General features: G+C 38.1%; 1 protein-coding gene across 1 annotated transcript in view; it reads right to left on the minus strand.

Annotated features, from left to right (window-relative positions):
* Positions 1–15,874, minus strand: part of LOC139720941 (uncharacterized) — a 42,276-nt gene that overhangs the window by 19,605 nt on the left and 6,797 nt on the right. Inside the window, exons 5-14 of the mRNA XM_071632272.1 lie at positions 14,639–14,705; positions 13,667–13,738; positions 13,322–13,410; positions 11,563–11,719; positions 6,853–6,930; positions 5,723–5,817; positions 4,272–4,377; positions 3,483–3,631; positions 2,237–2,297; positions 490–564 (exon numbers count right to left, since the gene is read on the minus strand). Of these exons, the coding sequence (XP_071488373.1) occupies positions 490–564; positions 2,237–2,297; positions 3,483–3,631; positions 4,272–4,377; positions 5,723–5,817; positions 6,853–6,930; positions 11,563–11,719; positions 13,322–13,410; positions 13,667–13,738; positions 14,639–14,705 (949 nt within the window). The remainder of the gene's footprint in view (positions 1–489; positions 565–2,236; positions 2,298–3,482; positions 3,632–4,271; positions 4,378–5,722; positions 5,818–6,852; positions 6,931–11,562; positions 11,720–13,321; positions 13,411–13,666; positions 13,739–14,638; positions 14,706–15,874) is intronic.

A 15,874-nucleotide genomic window follows, 5' to 3' on the forward strand; every position in this document is an offset into this window, starting at 1 on the left:
CTGAAAGCAATGGTCGAAATATACATGGCACATCCCTGGCACAGATGAAATACAACATGGAACTCTCTTTACAGGAATCAAATTCAAGGGAAACTACAGGAGATATTTCTTGATGTCTGGCACAACGTTTGTTTTAAATAAAATCTTCGTCCAACTTCTATTGTGGAGACTTTAAATAAAGAAATCTGACAACCAAAGGGGAAAAAAAAAATATCTAAATGCCTTCGGTTCGACTAGGGAAGAAAACAAAGCAAACATACAAAGACAACTCCTTTATAATTTCATTTTTTTTCGGCTAATGGTAATACAGCATACCTGTAAAAAAAAAATGAATACAATTTCGCAGTCTACAGGACACTGCATGCTGAGTTTCAACATCACCCTGCAACATCTTGGTAAACACAAATAAGAGACCACACATATCATTGATCATGACACTTAACTTGGTTGACTGGATGAGGTACGATCATAAAAATCTTTTCCACTCACCGAGTTGTTGAGGTCAAAGAAATGCATCAGACATCTCAGTGTTGCTGTTACTATGGCGCTGCTTCCGGCAAGACCCTAGTGAGAGCATTGAGAATAACAGAGGACCAATTATTAAGTGTGATGTCATAGCCATTCGTTGCCATGGAAAATGGCTCTGAACAACCTCATCTGGTCTGATGCTAACCATGCTTGCACCTGGTTCTAACCCAAGCTATGACAAAAGAATGTGGCATCTTCACTTTGGTACTTTATTCACTTCTGTCTCTTGAAACTGGAATCTACCACCTCAATCTAATGGCTGATGGGTGATGCCATGCTGTCTTCGATTAAGACAAACTTATTATTTTTTTGTATAGTTATTGAGAAATCTTATCTCTTGCAAGTATTGGTGGTAATGCCCTATAGCTTGTTCTGCTCTTGATAACAATTTTATGATTGACCACACAATTCATCTCACAATTTCATCGGATTAGATGTTAGATGGTCTTTTCATGTTTGGAGATGTTTATTCATTTCGAGTTAAGCAAAGAGTCAGATTTTCAGGTAATATTCAAGTGTTTGAACTTTTAACACATGTTATGATATTATTTTTAAATGGTTCATGTCTAAGACTTCAAATGCAATACATTTCCGGCAAGACCATATATTGAATTGAACTCAACTGACTTCTGAAAATTGTGAATAAAGAAATACCACTAAATATATAGCATATCTGATTTCTCAACACTTTGAATCTTGTCCTTCCTGCATAAAGACCTCATGGTTCCATGAAAATAAAAAAATCACATACAGCTGTGTGATATGAAATGCTTTGGGTGAGAGATCATTGTCACACATTCCAATCTTGACAACACAAGAAATGGAAACATCTCCACATATACATACATGTATGTGACCCGCTACAACAAAAGGATCCTAAAGTCGCTGATGGCTGAGCCGAGAAAATCGAGTTTGAAGTCACATCATCAAAATTGGTCAAAACAATCGGATTTCTGTTTTTGGCATAATTTTGTAGTCTAATGTTTTGTCTATCATCTGCCGAAATTTCGAAGCTAAATGATCAAAGGAAAGGCAAGAAATCAGCGTTTTTCTGGGCCATGATTTTCCGACTTTACACGTAACAGAAATGTGTCCTAAGATTTGGATTTAGCGCCGTAGCTAGACTCCGCCCGTAGCAACGAGGGAGTGATCTTATTGGTCAGTGTGTGGCATCCTGATTACTGATTGGTCATGCGTAGACCGCTGGCGCTAAGCTTGAACGAACATCGCGGAGGTCGTTAGGAGCATGCCTTCTATTGTCAAGCGGTTAAAACTGTCTCGCCTCCCCTTGACCATGATAGCGTCGGAAGGAAAACTTTGAAGGTGTTTTTTTTTGAAACTCCGATTTCCACAACCCCTTCACATGTGCTGATAAAAACATCGATATCTCCGCAACCGAGTACTTTTATGAGTTGTGCTATATACGAAATTAAAGTACAATTGTAGAAGAGTAAGGGAATAATGTAATGCCATTTTCAGAAAATTGTCCTTCCCCGACTTTCGGATCCTTTTGTTGTAGCGGGTCACATATAATTTCTGCACCACTTACTCCTAGAAATGATCTCAGTCCTCCAGTGGTCATGGTTTGTTTTCTTCCTGATGCCATTACCATCTCCCTTGCATGGAATGCTACTTGCTCTCTCATTACAAAAAGACTATGGAATGCTACTCATAACAATCACTCCACCATTCTACATTGCATACTCACTACTTGACGTGGAATGTTGGTATCGTATTTCAGCTTGAAATTTCTCTTTGGCAGAGCAAGACTGTAACAGCAACAATAACAACAGAGAAACAATCAAAGAAACAGAATAAAGACACCGACAGGACCAAACACTTCCAAAATAAACCTTACAAAAGGGCAAAGTCTCATGACAATAATTTTACAACACTAATTGAATACCAAACATAACAGAAAATTCCTGGAAAGTAAATTATAAACGTAGTTTGGATTAACAGTTTTTGTTTCCTTCAACTTGGCATTCAATCATGAAGGTCCTGAACAAAAAGAATACAAATTTAACTGCCACTGTTACACACTGTATATCACAAGTGAACATTCAGGGAATCTGTACTTTTCTCAGTAGAGCACAAAGCAATACATCATGAGGGTATTAGGTTATAATGTAAACTTTTTATACAAAACCTATTTAGAATGCAGCCATCCGATTGGTTGATTGCCCATCATGTGAAATTTAGGGAAAAGTTCCATTGCATGCTCTGGCTGTCAGCAGTGCAATTTTGTTTGACCAAAATGTTCCATTGCACGCGCTCTGATGTCACAATAAACAAACATGTGCCGCGTGCACTCAACAATTACAAGCGCGCTTGAATACAAGCGCGTACTTTTGTCACTCATTTTTGCAAACAACTTCGTTTCGCATACGTACATGTACATACACGGTGACTGCGACTGTGAGGCTACTCATTCGTCTTTCAGGTTGCCATTTCTGTGCTAAATTCAAGAATCTGTGAGTACCAAATCTGTTGATGTTCGAGGTGTTGTATAAAACAAATACTGTATGGTCTTTGCTCGTGCAACGGAACCAGATTTTGCACTCGGTGAAAGATGAGGCGCACTATTCAACTCGGCTTCGCCTCGCTGAATAGAGCGCCTCTATCTTTCACCTCGTGCGAAATCTCGTATCATTGCACTCGTGACCATTCACTATTCGTATACCATTTAATGGGCCACAAGTTTACTCCCCAGAAACTCCATGAGACTGTTTCATAATACAAGTAGTTATACATGTACACATAATTACGATGCAAATCAAACAACTTGTGTTTTTCTGCCAACGCAAGGCTATAGATTGATACTGACTATGTGTTTATTTCACTGAAAGAAGAGGCAGTCAAATCTAAACAGACATGGGACGTTTTACAGATGTGCAAAAGTGTTTTGCTACAGTTTCCTAGCACAAGAATCCAAACACCATGCATACGCTTACCCTTGTTCCGAGCAATACTCATAGAACTTCTTGCATGTTGCCTGTAGCAACCGCAAACCGCCGAGATACCCCTCCTTTCGGCTGATGCCGTGGAGGTCACCGAGACTTCCAAACTCTGTCGGATCATTCAGCGGGTGTGGCACTAGGATCTGAAATTGTGTTAAGTCAAATTTCGTGATGGGAATTGGCAAATGTCCAAGCATCCCACATTGAGGAGAACTTTGTAAGAAGTTTATGAACAGACCACAAGAGCCTCTATCGCAGAATGGTAGGGTTGAAAGGTCAGGTATGATACTGCTATCTTGATGCCCTGCATGTTAGTGTTGAATTTAACTAACAGACTACACAAAAGACAAACAGAATAATTGAAACTACATCAAGATTAGTCATTAGAATAAGAAATTTGTCGAATCTTAAGATGAACATGTTGAAAGAAAAGATAAAAACAGCTACAACCGCAAATGCAAATTATATTTGGACACCTCGTCCAGTGACCTGCTCAAAATTTTCCCCTAACTTTCCTTCTTTGAAATGAAATCAAGGAAAAAGGGTGAATGATATCTTTTGCATGTAATCATTGCTGTGTTGCATAAACTTTGAAATTCTATGACTTTCAGGCAGTATAAAGGAGTGTAGCTGCTGCAAGCTTAAATCTGTGACTACAATACGATATACAATTAAGCAGATTTTTTCTTGTGTGTGTGTTTGGTAAAAGCAATTCAAAGAATTGTGAGGTAATGACATCATCTAATTTGCATACTATGTGGTTTCAAGGAAGGAGATGCTCACCAGCTTTTGGCTCTCTGATATCGTGACCTCAGCCCAGAAGTTCTTGATTGACACAGATATAGTCTTACCATGGAAACCATCAGAAGGATTCCCCATCAAACCAATCCTGCAGGAAGAGGAGATAGATAGAAAGATAGATAGATGGATAGATAGATAAATGGATACTGTAAAAGTGGAAATTTTCGGGGTGTTGAAATTTTCGCGCATTTCACGCAACCAAAAACTAGCGCGAAAATAAAAGCACGCGAATATTTTTGCTCGCCATACGTTCCTGAGAGCGATGTCTTGATTCCGCGGAATTAAAATCACGCGAAACACTTCTGACGCGGCCAAGCGCGAAAAATTAGTCGCACGAAAATATCCACTTTTACAGTAGATGGATAGATAGGTGGATAGATAGATAGCGACCACCGTTTAACCCATTGATTTGTGTGCAAGGGATTTTGGGGAGTACGGACAATGCACTATGCGGCTTTCTGTGCTAATTGGCATTCAAAGTACTCACATGGTTAGTTGACAGCTAAAGTCAGTCTTGAGATAATGGTTAAAGAACTTGTTATCTCAAAGCATGTCACAATTTTCAGTAGAATTTTTAAAATTTAGAAGGGGACAGTCGATGAGCCTTTCTCCTCCTTAACCAATCAAAATCCTGAAGTAATTTTGATGTAGAAAATATCTTTAGTATTAAAGGGACTGTACAGTACGGGTTGAGGTAGTGATTCATGTTTTGAACATTCCTAAGTGAGATAATGAAAAGCCTCTCATGAAATATGAAAGAGCATGTAATTTTAAGAAGGATTCAACGTTTATTTGATGAAAATTGGTTTTCAAATGGCTGAGATATCCAAAAAAGTGCTAATAATAAAAGGCGACATGCCCCAACTTTATTAGTATCTCTTTGTTTCACCTTGTTTTTGGATATCTCAGCCATTTCAAAACCGATTTTCATCGAATAAACTTTTGATACCCCTTAGAACCGCTTGCTCTTTGACATCTCATAGAGTGGTTCCTGAATATCTCACAAAACGTTAAAGCTAAATCTTCACCTCGACCAGAACTGTACACACCCTTTAAAATTGGTCACTCCAGGTTTTATCCTGTACATCTTACACTGGAGAACTATAACATGTAACTGACTAAACTGAATCCCTGATATAAGAAACTGGTAAAGAATTCAAAAATACAAAAGAACATCCCCATATTGTCATGTAGACAAATTGAAATGTAAAACAGTCATTTATGTGATTACCTATATTGAATTAGTGTTTACTTTGTAAGCTGTCTCCAAAAATGATAGCCAAATTTAGACCTACAAGCAGGACATTCTTATTTTTAAGTATTCAATAGCTTACACTTGCACAAAATCATAAACAACTTCACAAAAAAAAAAACAACTAGGCAAATTCAAGAATAAGTTATGAATTTACCACACAAAAGGTCCACAGTCCTACCTTGCATATGCCTTGGCAGTGTATGGTTTCATGTACCTCTGTTCGGTCTGCTTGTCTGAGAAGAAAGATAGCCATTTCTCATAGTCTGCTAAGCCCTGAAACAACACAGGAGAAAATCTGACATCATAGTGCAAACAGGTAAAATCAAGCTACTTGTACTTTTGTGGGGGTCGAATGAGGACAAGAACAAATATTTAAAGATAACTTCACTACGAGGCACACCAATGCAACTGATTGACAAATTGCCCTACATCGACGTAAATAAGCACTGAATGGATCAGTGTTTTAGTAGTAGCCATGATAAAAAATCATGGGCGTACATACTCGAGCAGGATTTGAACCTGCGACCTCCTGATCACCGGACAGGCGTCATCTCGACGGAAGAAAATCATGAATTTGAATAACAAAGCAGTACCCGCTGCATGCTATAAGGATTAGAACCAACACTTGCTTTCGGGCGAAAGCTCGGTGGTCTAGTGGAGATGACGCCTGTCCGGTGATCAGGAGGTCGTAGGTTCAAATCCTGCTCGAGTATGTACGCCCATGATTTTTTATCATGGCTACTACTAAAACACTGATCAATTCAGTGCTTATTTACGTCGATGTAGGGCAATTTGTCAATCAGTTGCAATGAAAACATCTCGACGGAAGAAAATCATGAATTTGAGGCACACCAAACCAATCTGCCAGTGTACACTGTGTCATTGCACAACAGGCCCTCAGTATAAATAGCATGAACTTCAGCTGTCAAAATTTCAAAAATTTTACTGAAAATTGTAACATGCTTTGAGAGAAGTTCTGTAACCATTATCTCAAGACAGACATTCATTTGTGTGAAATGGACACATCATATCAAAGGGGTTATGTTTGAGACTTGTATTGAGGCTACATGAGTTAGAGTAAAAAAAAAATAGGGGAACCCCCCACACAAAACAATACCATCACTTCAACCACCACCACCACAACAACAACAACAACAACAACAACAACAACAACAACAACAACAACAACAACAACAACAACAACAACAGCAACGAGGAGATCATGAAATCCTACGCAAAATAATTATTTGCTTTTACTCAGGATGAAACATTGAGCACGAATGTACTATAGGGCTACAGAGTACTCACAATCTGGCCTATGAGCTGAAAGCCAGTAGGTAGTTTCATGCCATAGATGACATTATCTGTCTCGTTGATCAGCCATTGCTGTACACGCAGATGAAGAAGTGTCAAAACAAAAGAAAAATGCAGAAAAAAAATCCCCAAGAAAAACACACATTAGACAAATAAGCATAGAAGTATTCAACAGGGCTCTCATTATCTGAGCATTGTTGCTAGGCTAAAATAAAAACAGCTAGCTAGTTCATGTAGATTTTCTCATTTCATCAAGATGAAAAATGCAATTACATTTTTCTAATATTATGTTTTCAGGGTATTTAAAACAAACTAATGAATGTAGACACACAAGTAAGGTATATTTAAAGTAAATGACAAAGTAACAATCTTCCCCAACCTACGTACACATAAATCACCAAAATACTGACGAAAGGTCTTGAAACTTGTGTATACATGCTGTATGGCAAGGCACAAATCTCAACTGCTTTATTTTCAACTGCATGGATGTCAAGAATACTTTTAGAAGTTTAACTAATCACACTAAAATAAAGAATCATTGTATTAAAGGTATTAGCCCACATTTGTAAACCTGCAGCAATTGGTCTCATAGTTAGCATGGAATTTGGGTATGATTGCAGTAACACCTGTGCAAAATTTCGTTCCAATTAGTCGCTTACTTTCATAGAAATAAATGAAAATGCACCGTACGCATGCGTATAACGCTCGCTAGCTCCGGTCCACGTACAATTGTACGTACTTTACATGCATGCGATACATGTGTAAATTACATGTACGTAGCTAGCCCGCGCTCGTAATTCAATTTTGGGTCGGGTTGACCCGGTTTGAAAATTGATTTTAAAACGACGATTTTCTCCCTTTTATCGAATGGTATAGACAAAGAGCAACAGGTGAGGTATGTTACTGTTATAACTTGTACTTGAAGTCATATTGGACCTGTTTTATGCAGTTTTGATTTTCGTGGGTTTGCAAATGTGGGCTAGTACCTTTAAAGCTATGAAATAACATTGGAAATTTGACGTGCATTGGCATTTATGTCACAAGCACTGGAATGAACAGCTAACTGGATATAAAGGACTGAAAATAAATACATAGACCATTGTTACTTCTATATGCCAAAGCATGTGTTTCATCCATTCTATGTGCAGGAGTCTTCTAGTTTCTGTATTAAAAAGACACACACTTTCATTCAATTATTTCAATAGTCACTGTCTGTCTTTCTTTCTTGTCCTGCACTAAGCCAATATTTTGGTGAAGATCACCTACTTAAATCATTGATCATGTGGATGAGAGTGATTTTCTTACATATACATGTATACGCCAACAATTCTCAAAACATACTCACATGTCCTTTTTTAATTCCAAATAAAAGAATGCAAAATTTGCTAACAATTCTGCCCCCCCCAAAGGAAAAACGCAGTATCTACATCCAGCTCCATTTCTCAACAACCGAGATATTCACCACTTTATATTTTTGCCAAAGCCCCTGGAAAATATGTGACCCGCTACAACAAAAAGGTCCTAAAGTCGCGCACGGTCGAAGCCGTGAAAATCGAGTTTGAAGTCAGAGCATTAAAATTGGTCAAAACTTACGATTTTCTGATTTTTATATATTATTGGAGTCTAACATATCTTCTATCATCTGTCGAAATTTTGAAGCAAAACGATCAAAGGAAAGACAAAAAAATAGCGTTTTTCTGAGCCATGTTTTTTGGCGTTTCAACGAAGCAGAGACTGGTTCGAAAATTTGGATTGAGCGCCACAGACAGGTTCCGCCCCTAACAACGACCAGAGTGATCTCATTGGTCAGTTTGCTGCTTGCTGCTAACTGAAGCTTGAAGCTCGCACATTGCCCAGTCCACTGGTGCGTGCGGGCGGGATGCGCTATGCTCAGCCGCTTCTCACATCCTGGTCACTGATTGGTTGGTGAGGAGTCCGCTGACGCTGATGTGCTTGAATGAACTCTTCGGGAGTTGCTAGGGCTTACCTTCTATAGTCCAGAGGCGAACACTGACTTGAGTGTCCCTTGATCGCGACTGCGTCGAAAGGAAGACTTTTAGGGCGCTTTTCTCGAAACAGTGATTTTCCAGACGTCTCGACATGCTCTCTTTTAAACATCGATATCTCCGCAGCCGATTATTTTTATAAAATGTGTTATATATCAATTTAAAGCAGAAAGATTAGGGGATTATATCAGGCAATTTTCAAATAATCGACCTCGCCCGACTTTAGGATCATTTTGTTGTAGCGGGTCACATATACTCTTTAGAAAAATTCCTTCATTGTGGAATTTTAGTCTATCTAGCTACCAATTTTCCTGGAAAATATCATTTTGTGTTTTTGCTTTGTTTGTAAGTTATTGATGAAAATGTAGATACTTTGGGGAAACCCCATGCAATTAACTGATTTCCCCAAGGAAAAACGCAGTATCTACAATGGAACGAATTTCCCCAAGGAAAAACGCAGTATCTACAGCGGAATGACTAGGATTAATCTTCTGCCATTAATGCATGTATACATCATTGTACAAGTACAGTGTATTCATGATGCACCATCCTCAACCTTGGGCCCTGGGGGATGCATCCTCCATCCCCCCATTTATGCCCTGATTACAGAGCAGGCTTCATAACATTAACAAATAACAGATCGTTCTTGGAACGTTTTGCTGACATTCCCAGACCGATCTTGCTGTAACGTTACGTGTTTAATATGAAGCTTGCCAGGGCTGTAATGTGATGCTACATTATGGCCTAGCCGCTAACTAGCATTGTAGCATCTAGATCTAGATCTGTACAGTCTAGGCTAGAGTCTGTCTAGACCAAAATACATCTAAATGGGATGTCTGGACCTAGATCGATCTAGACTAGTTTTTATATCGTTTATTCTAGGCTGGCTACGTAGCAGGCTACACGAGTCTACAGCCTCAGGCTATACATGCACGATACTGACAGAAGAAAAAAATAGCCTAGAAGGTTTAGTCTAAGCCCTACACGAGACAGGACTCTTTAATTAGAAAAAAAAAATACATCTAGAACCGGTCTAGATCGAAGTGACATCTGCTCTCTAGACCTATTCCTTCTGGATCGAACCAAAGTTTTTTATGTCATGTAAATTTGTAATGTAACTTTTTCTTACTTGTAAGCTGTAGCATGCAGCATGGGATCATGCATGCGTTTTACGCAACCCAATCTCACTAGGGTCTAAATAAGAATTGAAATACAACTTATTCTTAACTGTTTATATTTTGTCCATTTACCTATTTTTCACATAATCTATTGTCAGCTATTTAATTTTAAGACAGTATGATATGGAGTAGATAATTGAACATTGACACTTCACTAGACTTAGGATTCTATGTGGCTAAGTTTTAGTTTTAGACTTCTTACTTAGTTTTATACACAGGCCTGCCCTATCATTAGGCCTATTCTAGTCCTACACTAGATCTTTCTTTAGACTTTCGGAATACGGACCCTGAAAGTTGTGATTAACGTTAAGTCTAACGTTTTAAAAGAGACGCAAGACTCAAACATTTAATACTGTCTAGACAAGTCTTAGACTTAGACTTAGATCTAACACAATTAAATATTATGGTCTAACATGTTACATAACCTGACGTTTATCCAACACAACACAAATAGATCTAGGTTTTCTACTGCCTTTCGCCGAAACTTTCGGATTCGGAGCCTGAGGAATTTTGACTAGGGTCTAGGCCTAACAAAGTTACTTCACAAGTTAATATTAAAATAGTACGGAAGATGTTCATCATCGAGGTAGAATATGAAAGAATATTACAAGCTGATCGTTTATCACACGAAGCGACGTAAACACAAATGTATGTATTTGTGTTTACCTCGCTTCATGTGACAAACATGCATTTGTGTTTACCTCGCTTGGTGTGACAAACGATCAGCTTTATTCTTTCAATATTGAAATAGTTTTGAATAACCTACTCATTATCTGCAGATAAATTTTTCTTGAGGGCTAGGAAATTAGGTTCACAAGTAATTTTCCCCGCGACAGCATTTTGTTTTAATCCAAGTACACACTGTATGCTGACTAGCCGGGCCCTGTGCTGACTGCATGCTCAGTGCAGCTAGTTGCTGCAAGCTGCTGTCATTAACAGTGTTGTGCTGTACTGCGTGCACTCGGTTAGTCTTAATCACACACTTTGTTTTATATTAGGATCACGATCTCATCAAAATATTTACTAATCATTATTGTTTCGGTTAGATATTTTGAACATTATGTCTTATTATTGAGCAAGTATATCTAAAGAAAGTAATTTACATTCAAATTACAGAACAACCAGCAAAGTATTCACATATATAAATAACAGTGTCTGGTAATTAAGACTAGCTTTGTAGATACTGCGTTTTTCCTTGGGGAAAGTGCAAGTTAAGTGTAGATACTGCGTTTGGCAGTTACGGAAAAGCAGCTTTCCAAACATTTTTTCAAAAATCTGAATATGTCATATGAACAAGGATTGCCCACTGACTATATTTATGCAAAAAAGTGAAAATCGACAAAAATGTTAGATACTGCGTTTTTCCTTGGGTGGGGGGAATTGCCATACTGCAAAATATAACAGGCTTGCAGAAACCCTTCTCCTCCCTCTCCCCACAAATAAGACACACACAAAACAAGAGAATAATTTGGCATTACGACCATTACAAATTAGTAATAAATGATAATCATAAATCTTACCATATACTGGCCGAATGTCCTGCTTTCGACGTCTCTGTTCTTTTCCAGAAATGTCTGAATTGTTGGCAGCGTCTCTCTCCTGAAGCAGTAGAACACCACGCTGGCGAGGCGGGATTGTGTCTCGTCCTCTCTGGGCTTCTCAAGGAACTTGGTGATCCTGCAAATATTGCACATTGAAAGTACAGATTTAAGTGATTATTAACTCTTTATGTGCCATGGTGTAAACCCCTGTGTGTCATATTATTCTAACAGAGCAACGTGGTCACACTTCGGGAAACATTCTGTTTTCAAATCTGTGTAACTTTTATAGACTTTGTTACGCTGGACATGGAATGAGCAAAGTACACTTATAACTGTTGTAGAAAAATGCCAAGCTTAGCTTTGACGTACATTGTATGACAAATAATCTATGATCGTTTTTCTTTCAAATGACCAGTAGCTGCGTTATATGCAGAGGCACTACTTTTGCAACACAAAACAGTGACAGAAACTGAGATTTTACTCGCAAGTCTACTAGGAAACACCGCTTGATAGTCAATCACCACATAAAATGGAAGCTATACGTATTTGAGAGGAATAGAATCGCGAGAAACGCTTTCAATGTACTACACTGTATGGCATCTGGCGGTTTATCAATCGGTTTGGGCATGTTTGTGCGTTTGAGCAGAATATGTGAACTTGGCACGCCATCGACTGAGTCTGGATGTGCGAACAAGGTACATAAAGAGTTAACCCACTATTATTAGGATGAGCTGATTTTGCTGTAGCACACATTTCCTATATAGACACCTGCATGAGTATACTTGGGACTAGTCTTCCACAGGTTAAAGATCACTTCTGCATAGCACAATTCAAAATTTTCACATTACCATTTCTCCACGAGGCACAACTACATATTAACTTCACCATTAATCACGACAGATTATAACAGGTAAGAGCAGATTTTTTTTTCTTTTTTTTTTTAAAAGAGATGAAAATACTCCATCAATGTGCACTGAAAAACTAATATCACTGTTACCATTTTCCACTTGTGAGAAAGAAGAAGATATTACAGCTCAGAATACTGTAACAGAGACAAATTTTGGACAAGAAATGAGAAAACTGATATATGTTGAAAATTTGGAAGTTTGATATACTTCCTGTCCAGATTGCAGGGTGTCGAAAAGCCTCAAAACACAAAATTTGTTGTTGTTGTAGTTGTTTTTTTTTCTGAAACATGATGTAATAGTGATTTGGAACATGTATTGCATATGAATGCCCAATCCCATGCATGTTTGAGTTCTTCTATTAACCCGTTGAGGACGAGTCCCAAGTAGACTTGGGCAGGTGAATATGGGAAATACATGTTGTAGCAAAATCAAACTGTCCTCAATGGGTTAAAATCTCAAAGCCAATTATCTCATAATTATGGCAGGGCTCAACACTGGCAGTAGACCAGTGGTCTGGGGCCACTAAAAATTTATGTTGGACCAACAAGTTTGTAACAAAGGCTTCTTTTGATGGCCCAATCGCAGAACTGAGATTTAAAATGGATTGTAATGTTTCCTCTTCTTTCGGGCCAATACACTTCTATTGCGGGCCACCAAAACTCAAATTAACCCATTGAGGATGGACTGATTTTGCTACAACACGCATTTCCCACAGACACTTCCCTGAGTATATTTGGGACTCATCCTCAACGGGTTAAAAGAGTTTAGTAGCCCGGATGGGCCACGACAGAAAACTGTGGGTGTCGTGCCCTGCATGTGAAAATACCTACCTATTAGTTTGAGGACAAACTTCCACGATGCCACGACTGGTGATATTCTCGGTTGGTTCCATGTCATAGTATATGGCCAGCTCTCCTTTCTGGTGTAAACAGAAGAAATTGTGTATGTAAAATACAATGTATAATGAATGTACAGCCGTAGACTCCCATTATAACAAAGTCCTTGGGACCGGCAGTTTTCTTTCGTCATACGAAAATTCCGTTATAACTGAATAAATAACCCCCCCAAAAAACAACAACATAGAGCTGCTGATGTATAAGCTCAATTTTGTGCATTGCGATGGAAGAACTAATAACTCCAGTGTGTGAATGCTGGTAATGAACTGTCTTCCCTACCTTCTTCTTAAAGTAGTGGATGACCTGGGTCACATCAAACTTGTGGTCTTGAAAGAGCATGTCACCAGCCACCTGAAACAAGAAATCAACATATAGAAAATCATAAGACAATTGTTAAAGAAAATACAGTGTACACAGATAATTCCACAATTCCACAAATGTTATTAAAAAAAAAGATTAAAAGTACACATCCCCTAGACTTGTTACTGATACATTTCAAGGATAATATTGTTTTTCTTGCTTTCTGAAAGAGGTATACTTCTTTGTGCTCTTTCATTTTGCTAGAAATATGAAAATATGTTGAATTTTATTTTCTCTTCATCGCTGTCAAGCAGTAACATCACAAACTGTTCTAGTCTTCTCACCAGCTGTGGCATCACTGAATCTGTAAAAATGTAAAACTTTTGAGTAGATTGTCTGATTTTCCTAAAACTTTCTACTAATATTGTTAAATTTACTTAATCCACATGTACTGTATGTGAGTTTCATTCTCTTTAAGCCAGCTTTTAATCATTCTCATGAATACAAAACTAACAATCTCTCGTTATGTACATATATCAATCCCTGATTCATGTCTACATTGAGTATTTTGGACAGTGCCTAGGACAACTCAAAACCTAATATTGGCAACACAAGAATAAAGATGTTTTCATCATCATTATGGAATAGCTCCATCTGAATTCAATAGACATACAGCTACACACTGTATACACCCATTGACATACCCATGCATTCACAATGTTGGACAAACTGTGAAACTACAGCTGACATCCCCAAAGCATCCATTAAATTTTCATAGTGGCCACTAATACGTCCTTAGTGCTTGCCTGTGTTTGGTGATAAATTTTGCCTATTGCCAGAAGACTTGTTGTTGTTGTTGTTGTTGATGTTGCTGTTGCTGTTGCTAAGTATCTGTTGCCTTTAAATACAGTGTATGTGCATGATAAAAGATAATTGCATAAAGATACTTACAACCAGAATGTCATCTTGAATCTGCTTATGCCTGAGAGCCAGGTCCAGATCTCCAACAGAACCCAATCTGGTTGATGTAGAGAACGTGGCACCATGGTACATGATAAAAAAAAAGAGAATATATTTATGTAAAGTTCACCGCAGGGAGGCAAAAATCCTCCTAGGTAAACTGACGGTCTTTATGAACATATGAAATGAAGTCTCATCAATAACATGTGAATGCCCTTATAGGATACACATTAAGTGGTCTTAAATGGACAGCTGATAATCTTTGTGGACCAGTTAAAAACATGTTTGATGCTGCAAAGGTTGACAGATTTAATGGTCATATGTGACCGTGCACCTCAAAACGAACATAAAGTCGCACACACTGATTTTGCGTGAGGACTGAAAATAAGTGAAATGGGTCAACCCGACCAAACTTGACTTTTTCATATTTTCTGAAAGAGCGGGTCTTCCTTAACATTATGCTAAAATTTGGTATCATAAAACGGGCAGGAAAGAGTGTTTTTTATGCAGTTTATCTCGAACATTTTTGGTAGAATAGTGTGATTAGGTGTGTCTTTAGAATCCCTTTTTCATTTCTGAAAAACCTTGTCCACACTCTTCACTTTCAACTCTAATAACTTTTGAAAGGATAGCGCTACTGCTTTGAAAGCTTGCGTTAATTATGGACAGAATGTGTTAATGAGGCATGCTTAATTTCAGTTTAATTTGATAATTCCTTCATTGTTGTTACTCTGGTGGTTTACTTCCTGTTTTTTTGTCCCATTCAGCGCACAGCCAGCACGGTTTGGTAAAGATTAAGCGCTTGAATAGACACTGTACTTCAGAGCCTCTTTTCTCAGTTCACACTTTTCCTCAGTTTGTGCTTTCTTTCCAATATTTAGATAGGTTAGGAGAGTCCATTTGATTTGAGTTATACATCATCTTAAAGCTTAAAGTCTGCTCTTTCAGAATATGGTCTTAACTAAAAATTAATGTCTGGCGACTTTTTGTTTGTTTTGAGGTGCAGGGTCACATATAAACAGGTGACCTTTATAGACAGATAAACATCGGGACAGGTTTGACCGCTGTTGCACAATGAAGGTATTCTATGATTTGATCTACTTCTGTAATTATCACACAGAGCATCACTGTCACAGAACACAGGACCAAAAGATATTGATAAAGTGCATGATCAAGAGTAAGGGGAATATATTAGGGACTCAGTAGATTGATACAAGTTACTATGCT

The sequence above is a fragment of the Diadema antillarum genome, unplaced genomic scaffold (genome assembly GCF_040938485.1).
Source record: "Diadema antillarum isolate AM-2024a unplaced genomic scaffold, OU_Dant_1.0 scf00000135, whole genome shotgun sequence".
NCBI classification, from domain to species: domain Eukaryota; kingdom Metazoa; phylum Echinodermata; class Echinoidea; order Diadematoida; family Diadematidae; genus Diadema; species Diadema antillarum.